Source organism: Echiichthys vipera (assembly GCF_963691815.1).
Source record: "Echiichthys vipera genome assembly, chromosome: X".
Classification (NCBI taxonomy): Eukaryota; Metazoa; Chordata; class Actinopteri; order Perciformes; family Trachinidae; genus Echiichthys; species Echiichthys vipera.
Window position 1 is genome coordinate 36628399 of NC_139825.1, and position 21178 is coordinate 36649576.

The following is a 21178-nucleotide window of genomic DNA, read 5'->3' on the forward strand; positions in this document are numbered from 1 at the left end:
GGGAGAGCTTTATTCTATTGTCCTCTTCTCAGTTCCCCAAACCCAAAATGTTAATCTGACTTGTCAGACGCTTTGATACACAGAACCATCAGAGAAGCCATCCTTGGAAACTGTCTGGAAAAGGTCAGCCACTTCCAAAACATACCTGGCAGGTGATTGGATAAATCAACTGTCTAATATGGGCTGGCGGAGTCAGCCGAGCAAGAATCTTTTTTCCATCAAGAAATGCCTTCAGTGCCATTCTTTGCTCGTCTTTCAAGGAAGATATACTCTCCAGTTCTGATATAACTGATGCTCCTGCACCATCTGTGCACACCTCTTTAGGAAACATTGATGTTCTTTTGAACTCCCCCCTTACCCTGAGTATCTTCTCCAGGATGCTGAATGGCGGGCTCACTGACAAGATGAAAAGATGTATTTGCCGTGTCATATGTGAACCTGCAATTCTCACGTGATCCTCTGATATCACAAGAATCCAGCTGATGTGCCAGGTAACAAAATACACCCTTAATTTACCCATATACTCAGAACATCCCCTGGATGCTCTTATTGTCATTAATAGGTGTTTTTATACGGAAAAGGTGTCACATTGGCGGCAATTTGATTTCATGTGAAACTGGACGGAATATTCTTCTTTTCCCAAAAGCCTGCTTTCTGGGATAGGCGAAGCCTAAACATGTGACGTGAAGCACATTGGCCACCTGCTCAATGTGCCGGCAAGCCCCAAAACTCTATTTACATTGAAATTGAGTCGCCAATATGTGTAGGGTCCTAGCTGGCACATTGGAGGGCTAAATCAGGCCGGCAATATGCCACAATCTGTTTGAATACGCGGACAAGGCCGACAAAAAGGCGGCCAAATTTCTGACTTGCTGTCCAGTGTAAAAACACCTTATAACATATTTTACAGTCACAGTTAGACAACTTAACATGACGATGATGCTTAATCCTAAGGGAAGAGGATCATCAAAGTTATTACATTTAATCCTGAGGGAAACCGGAATTTCTCTGCCAAATTTAATGGCAATCCATCCGACAGTTGTTCCTTCAAAACCACAAATGTCATGGTTGCGCTACAAAATGTTTTGAGTCTCACAGATGTTGAGATATTTCACTGGATAAGATAGAAATTAGGGTTAGGGGATCACAAAAGACTGGAAAGTATGAATGTCCATCAAATAGTTGAGATTTTTCTGCCTGGACCGAAGTGGTGAGCCCACTGCCATCCCTCAAGCCACACTGCTAGCATGCCATACATACTTGCACAAAAAAAAAATCACCAGATTTCAATAAATAAATCCCCAGACCTTTATCAGCAGATTCTAATTTACAGTACATAGGCTGATGCAATAAGCCAGAACTTCAGTGGCATCTGTTTCTGAGACAATGGAGCTCTGTGTGTTCGAATGTGACAGCACCCGTTAAGATGTTAAGTATAACAACCGAATGGAGGGTGACTCTACTAATCAACCTCTACACCACATTGTCATTAATTTATGCATTAAACAGATGGAGAAGATGAATGTTATGCACTCTTGTGAATACCAAACATGTGTGTTGTCATTCTCGGGAGAGAAACACCAGCTGTCAATTAAAGCACTCACTGAAATACTCCTTTATTCCAAATGCAGGACCAGGTCAGCCAAATAAAACATGCATAAGTTGTTTTTATCATCGTCTATTTCTACATTATATATATTTAATACATAAATGATTCTATCCATACAAAATATAAAAATATGTGAGGCCTCTTTTACAACCATATTTACATGGACTTCCTTAACTTAAGTGAAATTATTAATTCATTTACCTATGTACATGCTATGAACTGAATACAATAGTACAGTTTATCCTATAACTAAATCACATCGCATGAAAAAGCTAAACTGTACCAATCTGACTACCTTGCACACTTGTTTGCTGCATGGGAATTAAGTTCTGATAAAAAAAAAAATTGCACATCAGCTTTTAATAAAAGTGACTTGATTAGAACTGCACATGTAACTGTTAGCCGTAATACTCAGGAGATATTCTGACACATTTAAATGAACAAACATGCACACACTGTTGCTTTTTCACTGTTTACCGACTGCAATTCATCACTTTCAACTACTTGATATTCAACACTCAACAACACTGAATAAATGAACCGTGAGTTTTATTTATTCTTTTTCTCCAGATGGAAGATGGAAGTGTACTACACAAGCTGGAAAAAGAGTCATTTTCTTTGCCTGAAGACAAGGTGTTAGGAGATAATGCAATTCTTGCTTTTTCTGCGTTTGTGGGTGTGTAACTGCCCGCTGCGGTTAGGTCCTCCGATCCCTGTGTTGTTGTACTTACGGACGAGTTCCTGGTTGCTAAGGTAGCGCAGCTGGATGGGTCTGGGGATCGGCTCACCTAGGAAGTAACCTTCGTCCTCTGATTCGGAGGACGAAGAGCAGGTGGAACACCAGCCATCGTCATCGTAATCATCCCAGGAGTATTGGTTCAAGCCAGGGCGTCTGCTAGCCCCAGGGTTCTGAAGAGTCAGGTCTGAAGTGGTTCTGGGGCACTGCCTAAAGGGTTGGGGCTGGTATCTTCCCCCTCCTCCTCCGAAATGGTCCCTGGCACTCCTTGGTGGAGGAAAACGGTCATAATCCTCACGGACACACAACTGTGGTCTTTCCTGAGGTCTGGCCCTTCGCTCTGCCACCAAGTTGAGAGCGTTTTCTGAACGGGACCGACGGGATCTCCGAGAGCGGTGGTGGTGCCGGCGCCTCTGAGGAGTCTCCTCTGGAGCATCTATTCGGATACTGGCTCCCCTTCCAGAGCCTCCACCACCGACACCACCCACCCTGCGCTCACTGATGGGTGGTAGGCGAGCAGCATTGGCGCTGCTCACCAAACTCGCCCTATCCTCCTCCTGGAAGGTGAAGCCAGGCGGTAAATGAGTCATACCCATACCTATGCCAGGAGGGTCGCAGTACTGCACCTGGTACTGGGAGGACCTGGGAGGATCCATTTCCATGTAGGGCTGACTGGCAGTGAGGCTGTGAACAGACTCCGAGCTACGGAACTGCACTGAGGAGTTGAGGGTGCCCATGTTGCTTTTCTCCGACACGTTCATTCCAGAGTCTTTGCTTAGATCTGGCATGGAGAAACGAGAAAGGTGCTCCTGACGCTTTCCTCCTCCATCTGCTGAGTGTCCTGTAAAGAAATAGAGTTGAATTTAGTGTCAACTTTGTCTTTTATTCATTGTCATCCCATCAAATTTAAGACGATATTTGTCAAGCTGAATTTCAGATCACACAACCAGCAATGTCAGCACAAGTTGGTATGTATACACTTGTGATACTAGCACTCTTCTTTAAAAACACACCGCTGCCCTTAGTCATGCTAACATGGCGCCAAACCAGCAACAAGCACAGGTCTACCGGCTACTATAGTACCCACCTGTTGCATTGGACAAGGCCAAGGACTCCATGGATCCTCTCGGGGTCTGCTCCAGTGGGGTCAGTTGCTCTGTAAAGTTAAGTGCATTGATGGGGTTCCTGCTTCTTGCCACCTGGGTTGCTGCTGGAGGCCCCGCCTCTCCGTCCCTGTCCCTCTGAAAGCCATGCAAACTGATCGAGCGCTTGTCAGAGGAGAAGCCGTTGTGGTGCTGAGAACAATGTGATACCTCTGTGAAGCTCTTTTGGCTCCTCAGTTTGGGTGGATAGTACTTCTCTGGAGCTGGCTGTTGGAACCACATCTCGTTCAGAGAGTGGCCCTTCATTGCTGAGATGGGGGGTCTCTTTAAACCTCCATTCTCCTTGATCCTGTGATCCTGCTGTTGATTATTCTGTCCAGAGCAGGTGGGGTTATAGGCAGTCCTGACATTGCACTGGCTCAGGAGCTGGAGAGGGGTGGGGTTGGCAGTTGGGTCTGTTCGGGATTCATAATTATAGCAGTCACCTGATTGCTCTTGGCTCTGCCAAGCAGGTGGCTCACGAGTCAAACTGGGTGTTTGGCTGGAGAGACTCAGAAGATCCATTTGTAGAGATAGTGGGTCCACCTCGCCTGAAAATCTCTCAGTTTGAACTCCACCGCCTCCTCCTGCATTCTTACCTGCCTTGGAGCTGCGTCTGGACTCTCTTGTTGAGCGAGCGCTTTGAAAGGCTGAATCGGAGGAGTCTGAGCCATTGGGCTCCTCCCCCAGGCTGCAGGAGCGTGAGCAGAAGATTTGGCCCTGCTTTGGCAGAAAAGGCCGACCCAGCAGAGAGCGTTTACAGCGTGCGCAACAGAAACAGCCCTCTGTGGCATGCCAGTGCTGTCCATCATACGTCATCTGGCCTTGATCAATGCCTGTCGGAAAGATGCACATGGGTTTATGCAAAATAAGATTATGCACAGGCACAATTAAAATACAAAGTGCCATGTCATTATCAAGAGCTTGAAATTAAAATCTTAATGTCTTTATTTAAAATGCTGTTTTAAGTGAAAATAGTGGCTAAGTTGGTCGTTGAGTGAGAAAATAGAGCTGGAGGCTGTAACTTAACTACGCCTGGGAGCAAATTCATTATGGAGCTTTCTTAGCATTGTATAAACAGGCTGCATTTTAAGTATGCATACAGTTGTTGAGGGGAGAAAGAAAACCAGCTATTTGCTAATGGCTGCCATCTGGCTCAAGCGTGTTTTTTGATGGTTTCAATGCATAATCAGTTGTGCTTTTTATCCAAATACTTTTCTATATCCTGTCTAACAAACAATTACCTAGAAAATTTGATGAGAGGTATATGCCAAAATCACACCAGGGCATCCTGTAGTGGGGATACGCACACACATACAGTTTTAACAGGAGGTGGCATGGGGCCAGGAGGTGCTAATGTGAAGGTTTCTCGCTGAAAAATACCTTGGTTTCTCCTCTCAGTGGGTTTGCCTCCAACACTACAGTTTGTGAAAGGTTTACATTTGTATTAAGTTGATACTTCATGCATGAGTCTAGGATGAAAACATGCTGCATGATATATACTGTACATATTTCCGTTCTCTTAAAGCTAAGGTCTCTGTTCCTTTACTATGTGCCCCTGCTTCAAATGCCTGACTATGACATCATTCTGTAATAAATTGCTAAAAACCAGGCCACATCCTTTCTACTGTAGCTTTTTTCTCCTGTGTTACTCACTACGAAAAAACAAGGTCACTATTAGCTCAATAATGTTTCACTTGATTTTTCAATGTTTCCATCCTTTGCATGACCATTTGGTTATTAATGCAGTTTTGTATTAACGGTCGTAGATGCGAGCAGCATACCGATGTGTTCCCCACAGGAGTCGCAGTACTCGGCGTAGAGGGATTCGAAGCAGGAGCAGCAGTAGGGCCGTCCCTCCTTCATGATGTAGCGCTGGCCTCCCAGCACAGTCTCGCACTCGAAACAGCAAAAGTGCTTCATGTGCCAGTGACGCCCCTCTGCCTCAGTGCACTCGTCCGCAAGGATGATCTAAGAAAGGAAAGATAAGAAGGAGTATCGTTTATCACAGATCCTCAGAGGTAAAACCTCAGTTGGGTTATTACTGCGTGCTGATTGACAGGGCAAAGGCTTGCCCTCCCTCCCCCACCATACACAACACTTTCTCCACTGCAGCTTCCCACTCTTAGATCATCCTCTTTGTCACTGACTTGTGTAGGAGGCTAATGTGTGTGGGGGCTTGGTGAAATCTAGATGGTACATTTGCTTTTAATTACGCTGCTGTTAAAACACTGGGGTGCTTTTTAAGTACTAACAGCATTCTGTCCCCATTTGGAGAGAGTGTAAGTCAGTACTAATGGTTGAGGGATCAGGATATTGTGAGCTGACCCCATTAGATTAAAAAAAACCTTGCATGTGTTAAACTGTGACAGTGTGTGCTGGGAAGCCAGTTTGGTGTGTATGTAGGCATGCATTTGTGTAAAGTTTGCGTGTGTAAACACTTAATAAATAGCTCTACCAACACCATCCCACATTACCGGCACAGTATGTTTAAGTAAGTGATATGTGCGTCTGTTAACACACGGTCGTCCATGTGCAGGCATGTGTGTGACAAGACTACCTCATCGCAGGCAGTGCAGCGTGGCTTCAGCCTCTCAGCATGGTGGCGGCCACAGTAGATCTTTCCGTCCTGGTAGAAGTAGATGAGGTCCACCAGGAGCTCATTGCACATGCTGCACACGAAGCAGGCCGGATGCCAACACACGCTGTGACCCGCCCGTGACGCAAATACAGCAATGTCACCACCATTTATCTGGCCTCGGCACTAAAAAGAGGTGGAGGAAGAAGAAGGAGAAGAGGAAGGAGCATTTTTGAGTAAATGATTACAGCTTTTGTCAGAACTCGTCACTATTAAGATTCCACTTTTTTCTACAAAACCAATTCTTATGCGTAAACTCAGAGTAATAGCTGATACAGAGTTTAACCGTGGTACTTTTTTGTAGTTCTGTACACCTGGTTGACTTTTCATGCTCCCTATGCCTCCTGTCCTAATACGCAGTCAGTGTCAATAGAGGCACAATTCCAAAACAATAATAACATCAACATCAAGGTCTATAGAATTTCTATAAAGTTCATTCTGGTATTACCATTTCATTATGACAGTGACTAAGAACCTAAGAAATTTAAGATCATATAAAATGTAATAATTACTTTTTCCCCTTATACAATAATTTGAAAAGTAAAGGCTATAGATAAGATAATCTTTATTAGTAAAATGATGAATCAAACATCACAAACACAATTTTATTCACAATTTATTTAAATCTTGATGATAAGTACCAATAAATTATTTTATTCCCAATCACATTAACATGTAGCCAGCATCTAGTCAGCTGGCTCGACCAGAGATGGACTCATATGTGTACACTCTGTGGGCTCAAAACAGTTTGAAAACGTTTTGGTTCCTGTACAAGGAACATCAACCAAAATTAATGTATGGGGCGTCATCTTGAAACCTGTAAGGCAATTTTTTTCTTAATGTGTCCTGTTTAAAACAGGGCTACTAGAGAGGCAGTGTGATTTGATGGAAAGGGCAGAATGTTGGGATTGTTGAACCATTTGTGATGACTAAATAGGTTGATAAAATGCCAGAACATAGTGAAAAATGTCATTCACAATTTCCTGCCCGAGATCACATCTTCATATTGCTTATTTTTGCTATGCCATAAGACGAAGAAAAGCAGCATTGCCCTACAAATGAGAAGCTGGATCTTGAAGATGAACACTGAAGATGTACAGTTCTCAAAGAAGTAACATTTTTAACTTTCAAGAAGTTTAAGTGCCAATTTCATGGGATCTTAATAAGGTCAGTATCAGTGTGGTTACAGATCTGGTGTATCAAATCAGTGCATCTCTGTCTTTAAAACAATTAGGCATTAAGACTCAGATCACGAGTGTGTTTGTTTGCATATGTAGCCGGTGAGGGCAAGCGCAGACACAGAGAGGAAGCTGGATGGCTGCTGGAGGATGTTGATGGAAGCAAAAGGAACAAATCCAAATTGAGTGATATACCGGAGGATAAAAAGGAGAGCGAGATCGGCATGGAGGTGTAAAGGTAGAGAAGCCGGAAAAAGATAAACGAGAGTGAGTACTTAGGAGACAGGGAGGAAAGGTCGGGTGGGAATACTAGATTTAGAGGGGTGGGAAGATGGAGATGGAGTGAGAGTTACAATCAGGTTATCTAACTGGCACAGAGCGAACTTCTGCAAGGAGGCTAAAGGGGGGGGGGGGGGGGGGCGTAAGGAGTTCAATCAATATACAATCTGCTCCCTCGTGAATGTGTGCGTGTCTGCTGAGTGAATGAGCAACGCAAGCTATAAAGCAGCTATACACCCAGGGCACCAACACAAAATAGTGTACCTCTGTTTTGCTTAAGCCTGTTGTACACACAGTAAACGGTTCGGTGATGAAGTACGCTAGTTTGGTGTTAAAAGAACACTCTGTAGTCCCATAAGGACACTACAGGAATAAATGTAGACAAACATACTACGATGACCTATTTACAACAACACGTTGAGAAGAGGCAGACAAGGTCACAACATTGTTATAATAGCAGACGACTGTTGTGTCTCTGCCCTTTATATGTGAACATAAAGCACCTCTCATACATCGTTACTAAGACGTGAAATGCCAGTGGGCTGTTCCATATGTCTTGTCACACGATTCATTGCTTTCATTCCGCCAGCCACATGATGCACCTTTGATCTTGACGCGCTTAGTTCGCTTGTCATGGGATACAGAAATGACATTTGAAAGTCGGGCGGCTTTCAGATCATCTTAAATCTTGTCATTACTCTTGACTGCTGGGCAAATGATACAAAGGTGTATGTTTTTGCCAATATTTGTCAGCTACCTGTTCGCAGATTGCCCCAGTCATCGTCACAGGGAATGGCCGGACGTTGCCGCGGCCCAGGTTCTCCCGTTTCCGTTGGTTACTGAAGAGCTTAAGTTCTCGCTTCTCTTCGTCGTCGAGGCTGTTACAGTAGCGTACCTACACACACACACGAACACACACACACAGGTTTTTCCAATTGGTTTTACAGGAGGAGAATAACGTGCTGATCGCTGCAACTGGAATCTAAAACACTGTAATCTAAAACTGTGGAATCTAAAAACTGTGGATGCGGTTATGTGATATTTACGTTAACCATTCTGCAACAGGGACTCACCAATATACAGCTCTAAGCAACTTCTACCACTGCTTCCCTGATGTCATTCTCTGCTAAACAAGATACCCCTCCCGCTCAAACAGAAATGAGCAAACATGAACATTATGTTACACTGAATAATGACAATTATATCGCAACTCAGTGTATTTATCAGGCTAATGTAGAGGCGATAAAGGTCAAATGTCCAAATATCTCACATTAATTGTGGTAATTGTTTATTGATGTAAAAATGTTAAACACACCCCACTATCTCATTCCTGCTCATTTATAAGACAGATTACATTTTTCCTGTCTGTCTCCTACCTTCTCTTATCTCTGTATTGCCCTAAAGGAGGGGAGGAGAGGGAGGGATGATAGATGGATGGATGGAGATGGTGGGGGAGGGGTCAGTTTGGACTCTCACCTCATTGTCGTGGGGTGGGAGCTGATGGAGCAGCTGTTTGATGCGGTATTTCTCTCCTGGGCTGTTCACATAGGGCACCTTGTCCTCGGGCAGCGAGCTGTAGTATTGATGAACCTGAACGAAGAGACAGAGAGAGGAGGAGAGTGATGAAGAACAACAACATATCTGCAACATGTAAACTAGGTGACAAGCCCAAAATACTCTCAGTCTGCAGCCTACGATCCTTTTCATTATAAATTAAGCTCACGGTTCCTAATTTTTGATTAATTGGTTGTTTTACATATAAAATATCACAAGATTAGGAAAAATGTAAACCAAGAGCTCTCACACTTCCATTACTTACTCTATCTTTACAACAGTCAAAAAGCTTAAACCGATACATATTAAAATTATATGACACAAAGAGAGGCTAAACATCTTCATTTGAAGACGCTAGAATATACAATCGACCTCTTTGGCATTGTTACTTGATAAATTACACAAAATTGTTAATTATTGCAATGTCTTTTTTTGATAAATTACACAAAATGGTATTATTATTATTACAATGTCTATTAATCATTCCAGCACAAAAAGGAGTCACTGTGCAGGGACAAAATACATGCACACACGCGCACACACACAAAGAGAAATCACTTTGATTTACGGACCACCAGCAGAGACTTAATGGAAACTCACCTCTCCATCTTTGCACATTGACATGGGAATGCATTGCTGACCTGTCAAATGTGCACACACTCACACACTTGGTTAACAGGAATGCATGTAGTAGTGCGTGTGCATACGAATGTCTGCGACACCAGGATTAATGCTAATCTGGCCATCCCAAATTGCTTTGGACATTCTTTACATTACAGCAGCAGACAATGAGTGTCATCTCTTTGTTATTTATTGCAGTCTTTTTTATTACACTGTATCGGGGGGCCGGGGTATAACAGAGGTCAGGCAGTCATATATTTATGCGATTAGAGGGGGTGCAAACCATGAATGCCTTTGGGTTTTTAAAGGGAGATTTGAGGTCAGGAAATAAAGAGGAGAATGAGAGGTGTCGAAAGGGAAATAATAAAATAACATGTTCGATGGATGACGAGAGAGTAAAAGTAAAACAATGAACAAGATGTTTGATCAATGAAAGAAACAAACAAAACCAATACAGCAGAACACATATTAAAAGATTTGGAATGTAGCGAGGGAGAACACGATCGATACCTGCTGACTACCTCACGCCAATCTTAATGATCCATCTGTCTACTGAATGGATCTACTGACTAGAAGCCATCAGCTTTGTCCTTGGCAATAACACAGAGTCTGTCACACAAAAACTGATGAACTTGAATAATGCAGACACGCATCGGTACATAGATACCTATATTAAAATATTGCTTTAAAAAAAACTCTCATATATTAAAGTTTAATTGTTTATTCTTTATCAAGACAAGCATTTCCTTAAAGTGTTACACAAGTATGTTTGTGTTTGGATGAATTTAAAGCAGTAACCTCTTGTTGTAAGTGTAACCTAGTTCCTTCTGCTCTGCTTTTGTTGGCTTCCACCGGTGCTGGTGAGGGACGCAGGATCCGTGTCCATCAGCACGGCTCAGGACGCCGGCGGGGGATCTCAGGATATTCCATTAAAAAAACTGACTGTGGTCAAGCGCTGGTAAATCACACAGTGCCTGTGCTTCCAGATGCACAGACACATACTGCTGATGATAAATTACGAAACATGCTTCCAACAACAACAACAGGGTTTCAATCTGGAGGTGAAAGGCACGTTGCCCCGAGGATAAGATCTAAAGACAGATACACACACTCACACACACTTCCATGTGCATAATGGACACAGTTGGAGGAGCAGCTTGTGATAATAACTGTAATTGAAAGCAGACGAAACTAAAGACAGGGCAGAATTTCAAACTGTACAGAAAGGAGTGTTTTTAGAAGCTAAAGCAAATGGTAGGACTTCTCAACTGAGGGACAAGAGCGATCACTTCACACAGCTGGTTTCAATTGCCGTTAATGGTCAGAGTGCTAGAAAAGACACGACCAGGCACCAGTTCTAACTTTCTCTCCCAACAAGCTGCTTTACAGTGGTTAGTGGACAGAGATATTATATTGTTGAGAAAACACTAGTAGTTGCAGCCAAACATGGTGGGAAAAATAGTGTTCATTTTATGAATTGATCCGCTGTGTTTTCATTCTCTGTCCTTCTCTTCTCGCGTTTTTGCAGAGATGTAAAAGTGCCCACAGCTCAACACTGCAGTCAGTACAGATATGGGGGCAGTGCAATGCATTTGAAAGTTATAAAGGGCTTAAAGGGAAACTATTACTAGTACTAAACTATAGGTTTCAGGGAGTATAACATAAGTAGGCTAAACGATGTAGGTGGTTTCAACATATTGACGAAGGAAAATTGAAGGAAATATAGATTGAACATCTGACCTTGAGAAAAAGTCTTGCTGAGATCGTAAAACCATTTGGTATATATCTTTAATGTGTCATATTAAATATATATTGAAATAGGGAACATAGCACCCTGAGAACACATAGTATGCTCCCCAGCCAAGCTAGCAGCTCTGTGAGGTTGCGTTTACAAATAGCGGTGCTTTGAGCCACGTGCTAACATTAGCATGATAAAATGCTCACAGTTAAAATGATAAATGTGCCAATGTTTAGGGGGTATAATAATAATAATTCAAGCACAATGTCCAACCATAACCATTCAATTACAATGCCTAACCTCAACCAAATAACCTTAACCATTCAAGGTCAGTGTGTATAACCATAACCACCTCGCAAGAGTTTTGCAAATCTGGGGTTACCAACTAGATAAGACTCTTAGTTTGGTGTGTTAGCATGAAAAAAAAGCCAATTAGCATTAAACAACCTCATGGTGATGCTAGGAAAAAAGTTTAGGATCACCTAGTCAGTGGGCTTCCTCCTCTGGGGACCATAAACATCTGTACACACATTCATGTCAATCCATTCAACAGTTGTTGAGATATAGTCTAGGTTCGGGTTGAGACATTTTCATCTCTCGAGCCATGATGACAGTGTGGCAAACTGATGTGGCTTCACTGATCTGACATTATCATTAACTGGTGTTTAAAGTGCAATTTATAGCTTTATCATTTATCTCCCATTCACAGCTGCTGGCTGTAATCAGGTCAGGGGCTGACGGTTTTCATGGTCCTTGAACTTGTATGGGAACGAGTCTAATTGTCCTCAGGTCCCTTTTTGGAACAGGTCAAAATGGCCTCAGGTACGTTTGAGACTGGCTCTTTGTTGTTTGCAAGTTAAGTTATCCACGTCAGAGCTGTGGGTCCCTCTCATAAACTGGAAAGACCTCTAGTCTACTGAATTTCTATTCAAATATCCCATGTTAGCTGTTTGAAAAAAGCAGATTTCATGTTCAAGTGCAAATTACAAAATCAGATTCTGGTACATGCAGAGTCCAGTCTGCACACTAGATTGCAGTTCTTGCTACGCGATGGTAAAAAAAATAAAACACCAAATACAGGCCAATGCTGAGTAACATTCTTGGCTTTAACTTGGCAACCTCCAAGAATTTTACTTGGGAATGATGGAGAGAAGAGAGCAAGAGAAGACAGTGGGAGAGAGAATATTGGCAGGCCCAATTATATTTCCAGCACACTCAGTAATGGCTCATTGGTGATAAAGGGCCTGTATTTCAGAGACTGTTGACAAAAATGCAAACGTACACAGGAGAGCGGAAAAGTCCCAACTAAGTGCTGACTTTTCCCTCATAATCCTCCAGATATATATGATTGAATACCACAGTCCTGGTCTGAAATCTCCTGTTACAGAGTGGTGACTTTACACCACTGCTGGCTAAATAGCAGATTCTTACACAGCCCTCGCTCTCTACGGTGAAACCTAAAGCCGCCTTTTAGATCCTGGAGATTAGCTTTGTGTTTACCATCTCCCTCTATTCTCTCTCTGTCTTTACCTTGTGCAGAGGAAGGCTGGGTGTTGAAAAGCCCCACATCAAGCCTGCTTCCGCACCTCTGTGAGAGGTCACACAACATGTTTCCACAGCTTGAATGACTTGGATGTCAGGTTGGGAAATAGAAATTTCTACAGCTATGGACACTATTCACTAAGGCTGTTCTTAATATTCACAATTTCTTATCACAAAATACAGAAAAAACAGTGGTTTCGAGGCTGTTTAGTATTGTGATATTGTGATACTGCACTGAGGTTATATCACCACTAGATGAGAATCTAATTGACTTCGGGGTTAGATGTGTGACCCTAAAGGGAGATGAAAAATAGCTGTGCTCAGTCCTGAGGTGAAAACAGAGGGCAACATTGTATTGGCCAGTTCATTGCTTTCAGCTCATCAACAAAATGAAACCAGCTTCTATAAACGCTTGAATCGTCCCATAAAACTGGAAACCCTCCCACATGTGTACACGCATGGTTCAGTAGAATATTGTAAAAGAGGATTTTCTTCTACATGTATGGAATCATTTAATGCGTTTGTGTGTTACTCCGGCTTAGCTTAGTTGTCGGGTGGGCGATAACACCTACTATACACATGTTGCCGGGCGGAAAGAATTGGAGATTAACTGCTAGAGCCACACAATCCTTGTAACCCATTAGCCTGCAGAAGGAGCAGTCAGCATAACTGGTGAGCTATAATATGGAGAGCTGCAGCACTAACTGCAAAGTTACAAAATATATAGACATGCAGTTTAACATAGTACACACAATCGTATAACTGAACTGTCTGTGTGTATGACTGGAAACCTTTCCCCCCTCTGTTTTGGACTTCCATCCACAATAAAATGATTTAAGACACTAAACATGTCACTTTTTGTATATTCATTTGAACTTCCTGAACCCCCATTGTGGTGCGTGTGACAAAATCAGAGCTGTTTGATGAGTGTGAGTGTAACGTGAGCCCTGGAGACTCATTGTCATTTGATCCATTTTAAGAGTCCTGACGTGCCTCTGTTGTATAACAAACAATACTAGAACATAGAGGAAAGACACTTTCTGAGAAAAGAACAAAGCTGTGGGTTTAAATGCTTAAATATAACACATTTTTACTTTTAATTTAAAGAGACACTTAATTTGGAGATAAATCTGCTGAATAACTGGTAACGCATCATCACACGCTGCCGAAATCCACGGAGACAGGTCAAACATCAATCATCTGAAACAATGCCAACATTGCCATGACACAGACCTGGATTTAAATGGGTATCTCTTTAATATGGACATTTCTGGTGGGTGGATGAACAGTGGACTATGTGATGTCCGCAATCAGGAGTGATTGACAACAGCTGAGAAACTGCACAGGAAAAGTGTACAGTTCTACACATGTTTAACACAGACCCCAGTGGTGCCGTCCAGGATGAATGTGGTGCGGCACAGATGAGTGTAAGATGCCAATACCTGCTCAGGTTTGAGTCCTGGTGGTACCCAGGCGTATTCCTCCAGGGCACAGCCCGAGTCGTCATCGGAGGTGGAGTTCCTCTGGAAGTCGTACATCAGCTTGGTGACTGTCTTCTCCATCTCTACAGGCATGGCTGTCACTGCATGCTCCTCACGACGACACTTGCAGTGCACACAGATCTTCCTAGCAGGGCAAATCACAGACAAAGCACATCTGTCAAGCCAATGAACTTTTGGTCAACATGAATATATGAATGAAAGATTTAATGGAATAAGAGACTCGGATTAGAAATGACAGCAATGGTTATTTGACCCTCTAAATTACACTGTGATTTGTGCTTTGCAAATAAACTATGCACACTTTAACTCATTATACCCCAGCCTGTACCATCATTAAGGGGAAAACAAACCCTCAGTTTAATAAATCAATGTGTAAACAGAAATACATTTGGGGAGATAGAGTTTCAGCAGAAACAAGACGTCATGCTGCAGTTGCTGTTTGGGCCTCTGTAGCCTGCCATTAATCACTGAAAATAAAAATAACCAAATTGCTTTTTTTTTTCAAAAGGTAACCTCAGACTACCTGTAAAAAAGAAAGGAAAATATGTGACCCAAGCCTTTCGTCTTACATAGTAAAGCCCCCTCCCAAAAATAATTTTGTGAAAGTCTTGACTTGTTCAAAACCGCATGAAATCTGTTTGCAGACCCTCTTTCCATAAAGGATGTGAACTCCACACAGTTCAAAGGGTCAAGGCTCCCCACTGCAGCCCTCACAATAAACTGTCGGCACCACAAATGCAACGTTCACCAATCCTCTGGGGTACCGAGAACAAGGATATAATCACAGACAGGCCATGGAAATTAGCAGAATACAGCCAATGACAGTGATGGAAAGCAGCACTGTACAAACACAGTAACATGCACACCACACTCCCTTATGCACAAGGTTAGTGAGAAACACTAGCAGATGCTTAGCTAGGACAGTGCTCCACTCTCATTACTCAAGGGGACCCACCCAGCTTTAAAAGGGAAAGTATCCATAATTTTCCACAGAAAAGAGAGTTGGAAGTGTTTGATACTGACACTCTTATTGCTAACTGATTTTTCATGTCCAGGAAGTAATAAAGAGAGTTGTTGCATTGCAAAGACTCAAACAACCATTTTAGAGTGTTGTCTTACAAAATATTGGGATTAACAGAAAGGAAGTACTCCTTGGAGAATGACAGAGAGCTTGTGAGACATATCCCAAAAAGAAGAGAATGTGGGTTAAATACCTGAGTGCATGGATTATAATTAAAATATAGGCCACCTTCACCAGGTCTGTACTTGGATCCAAAGGGAGAACACATTGTTTATACAGATTCCTGTGCCCTTGACAGCTTTAAACCCCTGCATTAAGAGCGAAACCCTGGTTGGCCTGAAGATTGCATCTCACTAGCCCTTGTTGCACCTCAGGCGACCAAACCAGGGAGACAATCCCATTACCTTCCCAGACAGACATCTGCCTATCTGACAGACAGCCCTATGGAGGAGCTTAAGGACACTCAGGACATCGTTTGACAGAATGACAGCTTGGTCGGCCGAGGATCTGTAAATGCATCACGTGGAGAGCTGGCCAAGTCTCACCTAATCTGTCATTCAAAAGGAGCACTTCTTGTTCAGGGGTTGAGTCTCGGTTAACAAAGCACTTCAGTCTCCTCGGCTTAGCACTGATGGAGTTTGATGATAGAACAGACACTAGAAATACTTGTAGCTCTCTAAGTAAAACACCTCACGGACATGCCACAACTGGTCATAAGACAGGTAACCCTTAAAAAGAAAACCAGCAAATATATAGGTCTAAAGTTGCATGAATTCTACATCACCACCTAAGTTTCCTCAACCTCCTTGAGGAGCCTTACAGCCTATTAGTGTCAACTCAAGTTTTCAATGCCACCCTGAGCTAAGAGGTAGACTTCATTGTGGAAGGGCCAGCCCCAGTCTTGACCCCTTGAATTTCATCCAAAAAAGTGTCCAGATAGCATCACCATGAATGTTAATAGTTATGATAAGCATCGATATAGCTCAGGGAGACAAAGTCATCAAGCAGCTGTCAAACAGGCAGACTGGTGTTTGGCAAATCCCTGTCTCTGCGGCATGATGCTATAGCCAGAGGCGACGCAGCTTGCTTTATTACAGCCCAGCACCGTCTGCATCATTACCAATTCAGGACTGATTAACTGGCTGACACACAGAAATGTGCATGTAAGAACTCAAACTAACAATGAAGATGATGATTGTAAGTGAGAGACAAACACGGGATAGGCAGAAAGGTTTAAGCGCGTACGTACAGCTCTTCTGAGACACTGCCAGTTGGTTAGCAGATATTTCTGCCTTGGGGTGAGGAGGAACTCTTGGAGATAAGGGTATACAAATAGCCTGAGCTGAAGGAAAGCATTTCACAGCGCATTCCTTCTGAGAAGACACATTACAAGTTCCCTGCCCCACAGTCTATAGTCTCTGTGGAGTTCAATTTGGAGGCAGAGAAGCTTGTAACCATTGGAGAAACGCACCTCTCCGACCAACTATCTCAGGCCAGATGTGTGATTATGACCTTCCTCAAGTGATTCAACTGGAAAACATCTGATCCCCCCCCCCACACACACAGACACACACACATCCAGAGATACTGGAGGCCTACAGGGGCCTGTTGCTCCTTCCCTCCCGTGCTATCCTCATGATTTACAACACGCTTCATGCACATGCCTGGGATTTCCCCTACACTGAAACTTAATCCCAGAGCTTCCCCTTGTAATCTACATGATTTCAATTAGAAGAGATTTGGGGACTGGGGTAATACAAGTCAAGTCCATCACTGAAGCCTTATAAATGACTGTGAGGTAAAGACAAGGTTAAAAGGCTTGTTCTTTATTCAAACATGACTGGGCTTCCATCCCCCGGGAGATGTAAACGCTGGTGTATCATTGGTCAGTTGGAGTGTGGGGTTTGTTCAAGACCTGGGGGGTATTGTTGTTGGATAGTCATCCCTGTGACCATGATGTCAGTGGACAATGATTCACCGTATCGGGTTAATTATCATCACTTTGCTCCTCTAGATTCGCTCTGTAACCAAGGTAACACAGTGGTTTTAATATGTAACTAGAGTCTGATAGGCCTCTCTTACAGTTATATAGACTTTGTTCAATTGCTTTAGGTCACTGCTGCAAGATCTTCAGCAAGTGTGGTGTCAAGTTTGGCCGAACAAGCCATCTTAAAACTCAGATCAAATTTAACATTTTAATACTGTGCTTCAAAGCAAAACAGTTGACTCAAAATTATCTTTGTTTGGCAAAAAAAAAAAAAAAAAAATAGGGCTGGGGTTGTAACTCTAACTCCAGGGTTATGGTTAGGAGGCTATACAACCCAAGCGTTAGAAAACCATCTGATTCAACTGTATCCAAGAGCCAGTCGAGGAAGTATAACCTCATTCCACTTTCATTCCTGAACAGCTCCCAAAACCACTTCAGCTTTTCCATGGCATCACATTGGACGGCCACATTAAAATCCCATCTTTAAATGGCAACTCTACGTAAAAGTAGGAGGTTGAATGACAAGAGAGGAGAGCACAGAGAAGAGAACAGCTGGGCGCACACACTGCAGCCAAGTCTTGTCTTCTGTTTTGCTGCCTTTATTTTCTCTAGCAGTGTGTGTGTGTGTGTGTGTGTGTGTGTGTGTGGGGCAGACTCTGTTCTCTTTAACAGCCTTTTGTATTGTTTTGGTGAATGCAACATTTCAGTGTTTAGAAGCTGTTGTTGGGCTTCAACAATTGGTGACCATTTTTCACAAATTACCAATGTACAAGCAAAGTCTTTGTACCTACACTGGGCTGCATGTTGACTTCAGAGCCTTTAGGAGTTAATCACAGTTGAACATGACTGGAGGTTTTCCCGACAAGAATCAGCCATGACAAAGACATTTTCCATTAGCAGCAAATTAGTAAGAAACCAGATGCAGCGAATGGCAAGGACAGAGACTAGGCCTGCACCCACCTGTCATAACAAATTATATAAAATCCTCTCTTTTCAACTAGTCCCTGGCATCAACCTGATGATGAGTTTCCTCTACTGTAATGGAGACAGACATATAAGCATCTTTCTAATTCGTTAGCATTCAACACGACTGCTTCCATTAGACACTCCACAGATGCTATTGAGGTGTATTATGGGAACTGTAGGAGCCAGTGTTTTTGGAGTTTGACCATACTACAGACTTAAACAGTGAAGCTATCTCGACCTCTGCTGCTTCAGTTTTAACTACTTTTTAAACCTTTATCTTGTGTGTCCCCTAACTCTATGGAGGTACAAAACAAAAATCGTTGGAGGACCCCTGTAATAGTGCATGACTTGTGGGAGATGCAGTTGTTAAAATGCTAATCACTGACTTATCTCTGTAGAAATTACTTTTGTTGTCCATTACAGTTAATAGCTATTTAAAATATTTTGTTTCAGTGGTTTTTGAGGTTTTCAGAAGGTGTTATAAAGCACTAGCTTTAAACATTATGTAACCTTATGACTACTTCAACACATACATTAAAGCACCACTGGGACTCAATGGTCACATTAATTTTTAAATTGCAGATTTGGAAGAGGCTTTTTATCCTATAATATCTCTTTTTGAGAAGTGAATGGTATGGGACTTGTGTGGGAAGTGGGAAGCAAAAGGGGGTAGAGAGAGAGAGAGAGAGAGAGAGAGAGAGAGAGAGAGAGAGAGAGAGAGAGAGAGAGAGAGAGAGAGAGAGAGAGAGAGAGAGAGAGAGAGAGAGAGAGAGAGAGAGAGAGATATTCATGAAACATCAGACTGGGACGCTTTTCAGCTGCAGTCACGCTTTACTTGAGGCTGGATCACATTACTTATTCATTCAGTGTCGACTTGTTCCATAAAGTGACACTACTTTGGATGGGAACAGGGGGATGTCATGGAAGGGACAAGCTTCCAAGACAACCTCAGATCAGACTTCAGGACATTCTCAGACACTGGAAAGACAGTACCGGATCATTAGCAAATGTGTTAACCAGTAACATACATTAAAAGGCTTTGGTCGACTGGCTTATGATTCATTATAGGATAAAAATGTCTCAGGAAATCTACCAGTCCTTGTATGGGAACTTTATTGGAATATTATGTTGGTTTTTCTTTCTTGTAAGTGGGAAAAAGCAGCAACCAATGCAGTACAATTTTTATTTCCCAGAAGCAGTTTTGGATTTCCGAAATAATTTTGATTTGGCGTTTAGGCTCATGTCAGTTCAGTTAACGATACTGCAGACAGCTGCGTGGTCACATTATTCATTATCCCCCCGTCAGTCCATTCATGTGCTAATCCAGTGACCCTTTAGGCCAAAAGGTAGCCATCTAAATGGGTCAATTAGCCTGCATTGAGTCTCGCGAAGTTCTCCTTAAAAACAACTTCAATGGAGCTACAACTATGCCGCTTGTTTCCAATGCAGTGTACAGCAAACTCGGTAAAGGTTTGGAGCCTCTCAACTGGGAAGACTCAAATATTGACAACATTATAACACTAGACTGGAGGGGGGGGGTATTAAAAAAAAGTTTAGGCCTACTTATGAGTCTGTTTATTTACTAAACGATCTACAATCCATATGGAACAGAGGCTGCACAACAATAAACAAAGACTATCGAAAGAGCACAGTAGCTGGACCATTGCTCCACAGGGGGTTGGGGTGGGGGACATGAACCGGCGAGAACACGTCTTTGCAGAGAGAACTACAGTGTGAGACGAGTCCAACAAAACTCTGCGTTCATGGTGTTATTTACATTCCAATAACAGTCCTGTATGAGTAAAGTGACTACGGAGAAAGAGGCGAAAACCAAGGTTAAAAGCCCACTGACTTTAAATCGGAAAGTTGGCTTTGATATTCAGTAGTGTGACTTCTTAACGCATACATTTCAAGGAGAGAGTAAAAAGATTAAAGTCGTTTTCATACCTAAAGATATTAGTGACTGAATTATTGTTTTCATGACGTATTCAAAGCCCCGTCGGGTCGTCCGTCGCGCTACAAAAAAGCTCCAAACGCAACATAAACAATCGATAATCAGCTGCTTACCTTCTTACAAACGGCGGCGTAGGGAAGCCATAGCCCTGACCTCGGCGCTGGTTGTTATGTTGGTGTTGCTTTTAAAATACGTCTTCCACATTGCAGGATTTGCCTCAAAACTCCAAACGCCACAGATTTGCCACGAAAACACCCCACTCTCTCCCTCACCCCGCTGCGTGGTGCCTGCACCCCTCTGCTACATTTACCCCCTCCGTTTAAAAGCCTTTTGTCAACCCCCCCGCTCTCCACAAACAGTCTCAGGAGTTCAGCAAATACTGAGGAGAAAGCGTAAAAAGTGCGTAAAAAAACAAATCTCCATTTACAGATCCAAACAAACAGCGCAGATTCCGCCGGAATATCTGAAAAATCCAAACGAAGAAGACAGAAATCTCCCTCAGAAGCGGTATTATGCTGTCGGCTCTGAGTGAACACCCTTACGGACTTTCGCTGCGAAAGGACACGGAGCGTTGGAGGTGCTCCGCTCGCTGCTGTGCTGACAGACCCACTGAATAGGAGTACTTTAATCCTTAACCGGTGTCAAGTGCGTATATATGAGGTGATGGTTTCCGGTTTGCACTTTCAAAATAAAAACACAATTAAAAAAAAT

The 21178-nt window shown here is 42.8% G+C and overlaps 1 protein-coding gene across 1 annotated transcript; it reads right to left on the minus strand.

Moving 5' to 3' along the window:
• Positions 1-1751: 1751 nt before the first annotated feature.
• On the minus strand, positions 1752-20804 carry prickle2b (prickle homolog 2b). The gene is made up of 8 exons (XM_083938361.1): positions 20581-20804; positions 14480-14663; positions 9059-9172; positions 8340-8477; positions 6048-6251; positions 5272-5458; positions 3433-4323; positions 1752-3186 (listed from the first exon to the last, which is right to left on the minus strand). The coding sequence occupies exons 2-8, from the start codon at positions 14609-14611 to the stop codon at positions 2246-2248; spliced, it is 2607 nt and encodes an 868-aa protein (XP_083794487.1). The 5' UTR covers positions 14612-14663; positions 20581-20804; the 3' UTR covers positions 1752-2245.
• Positions 20805-21178: the final 374 nt, after the last annotated feature.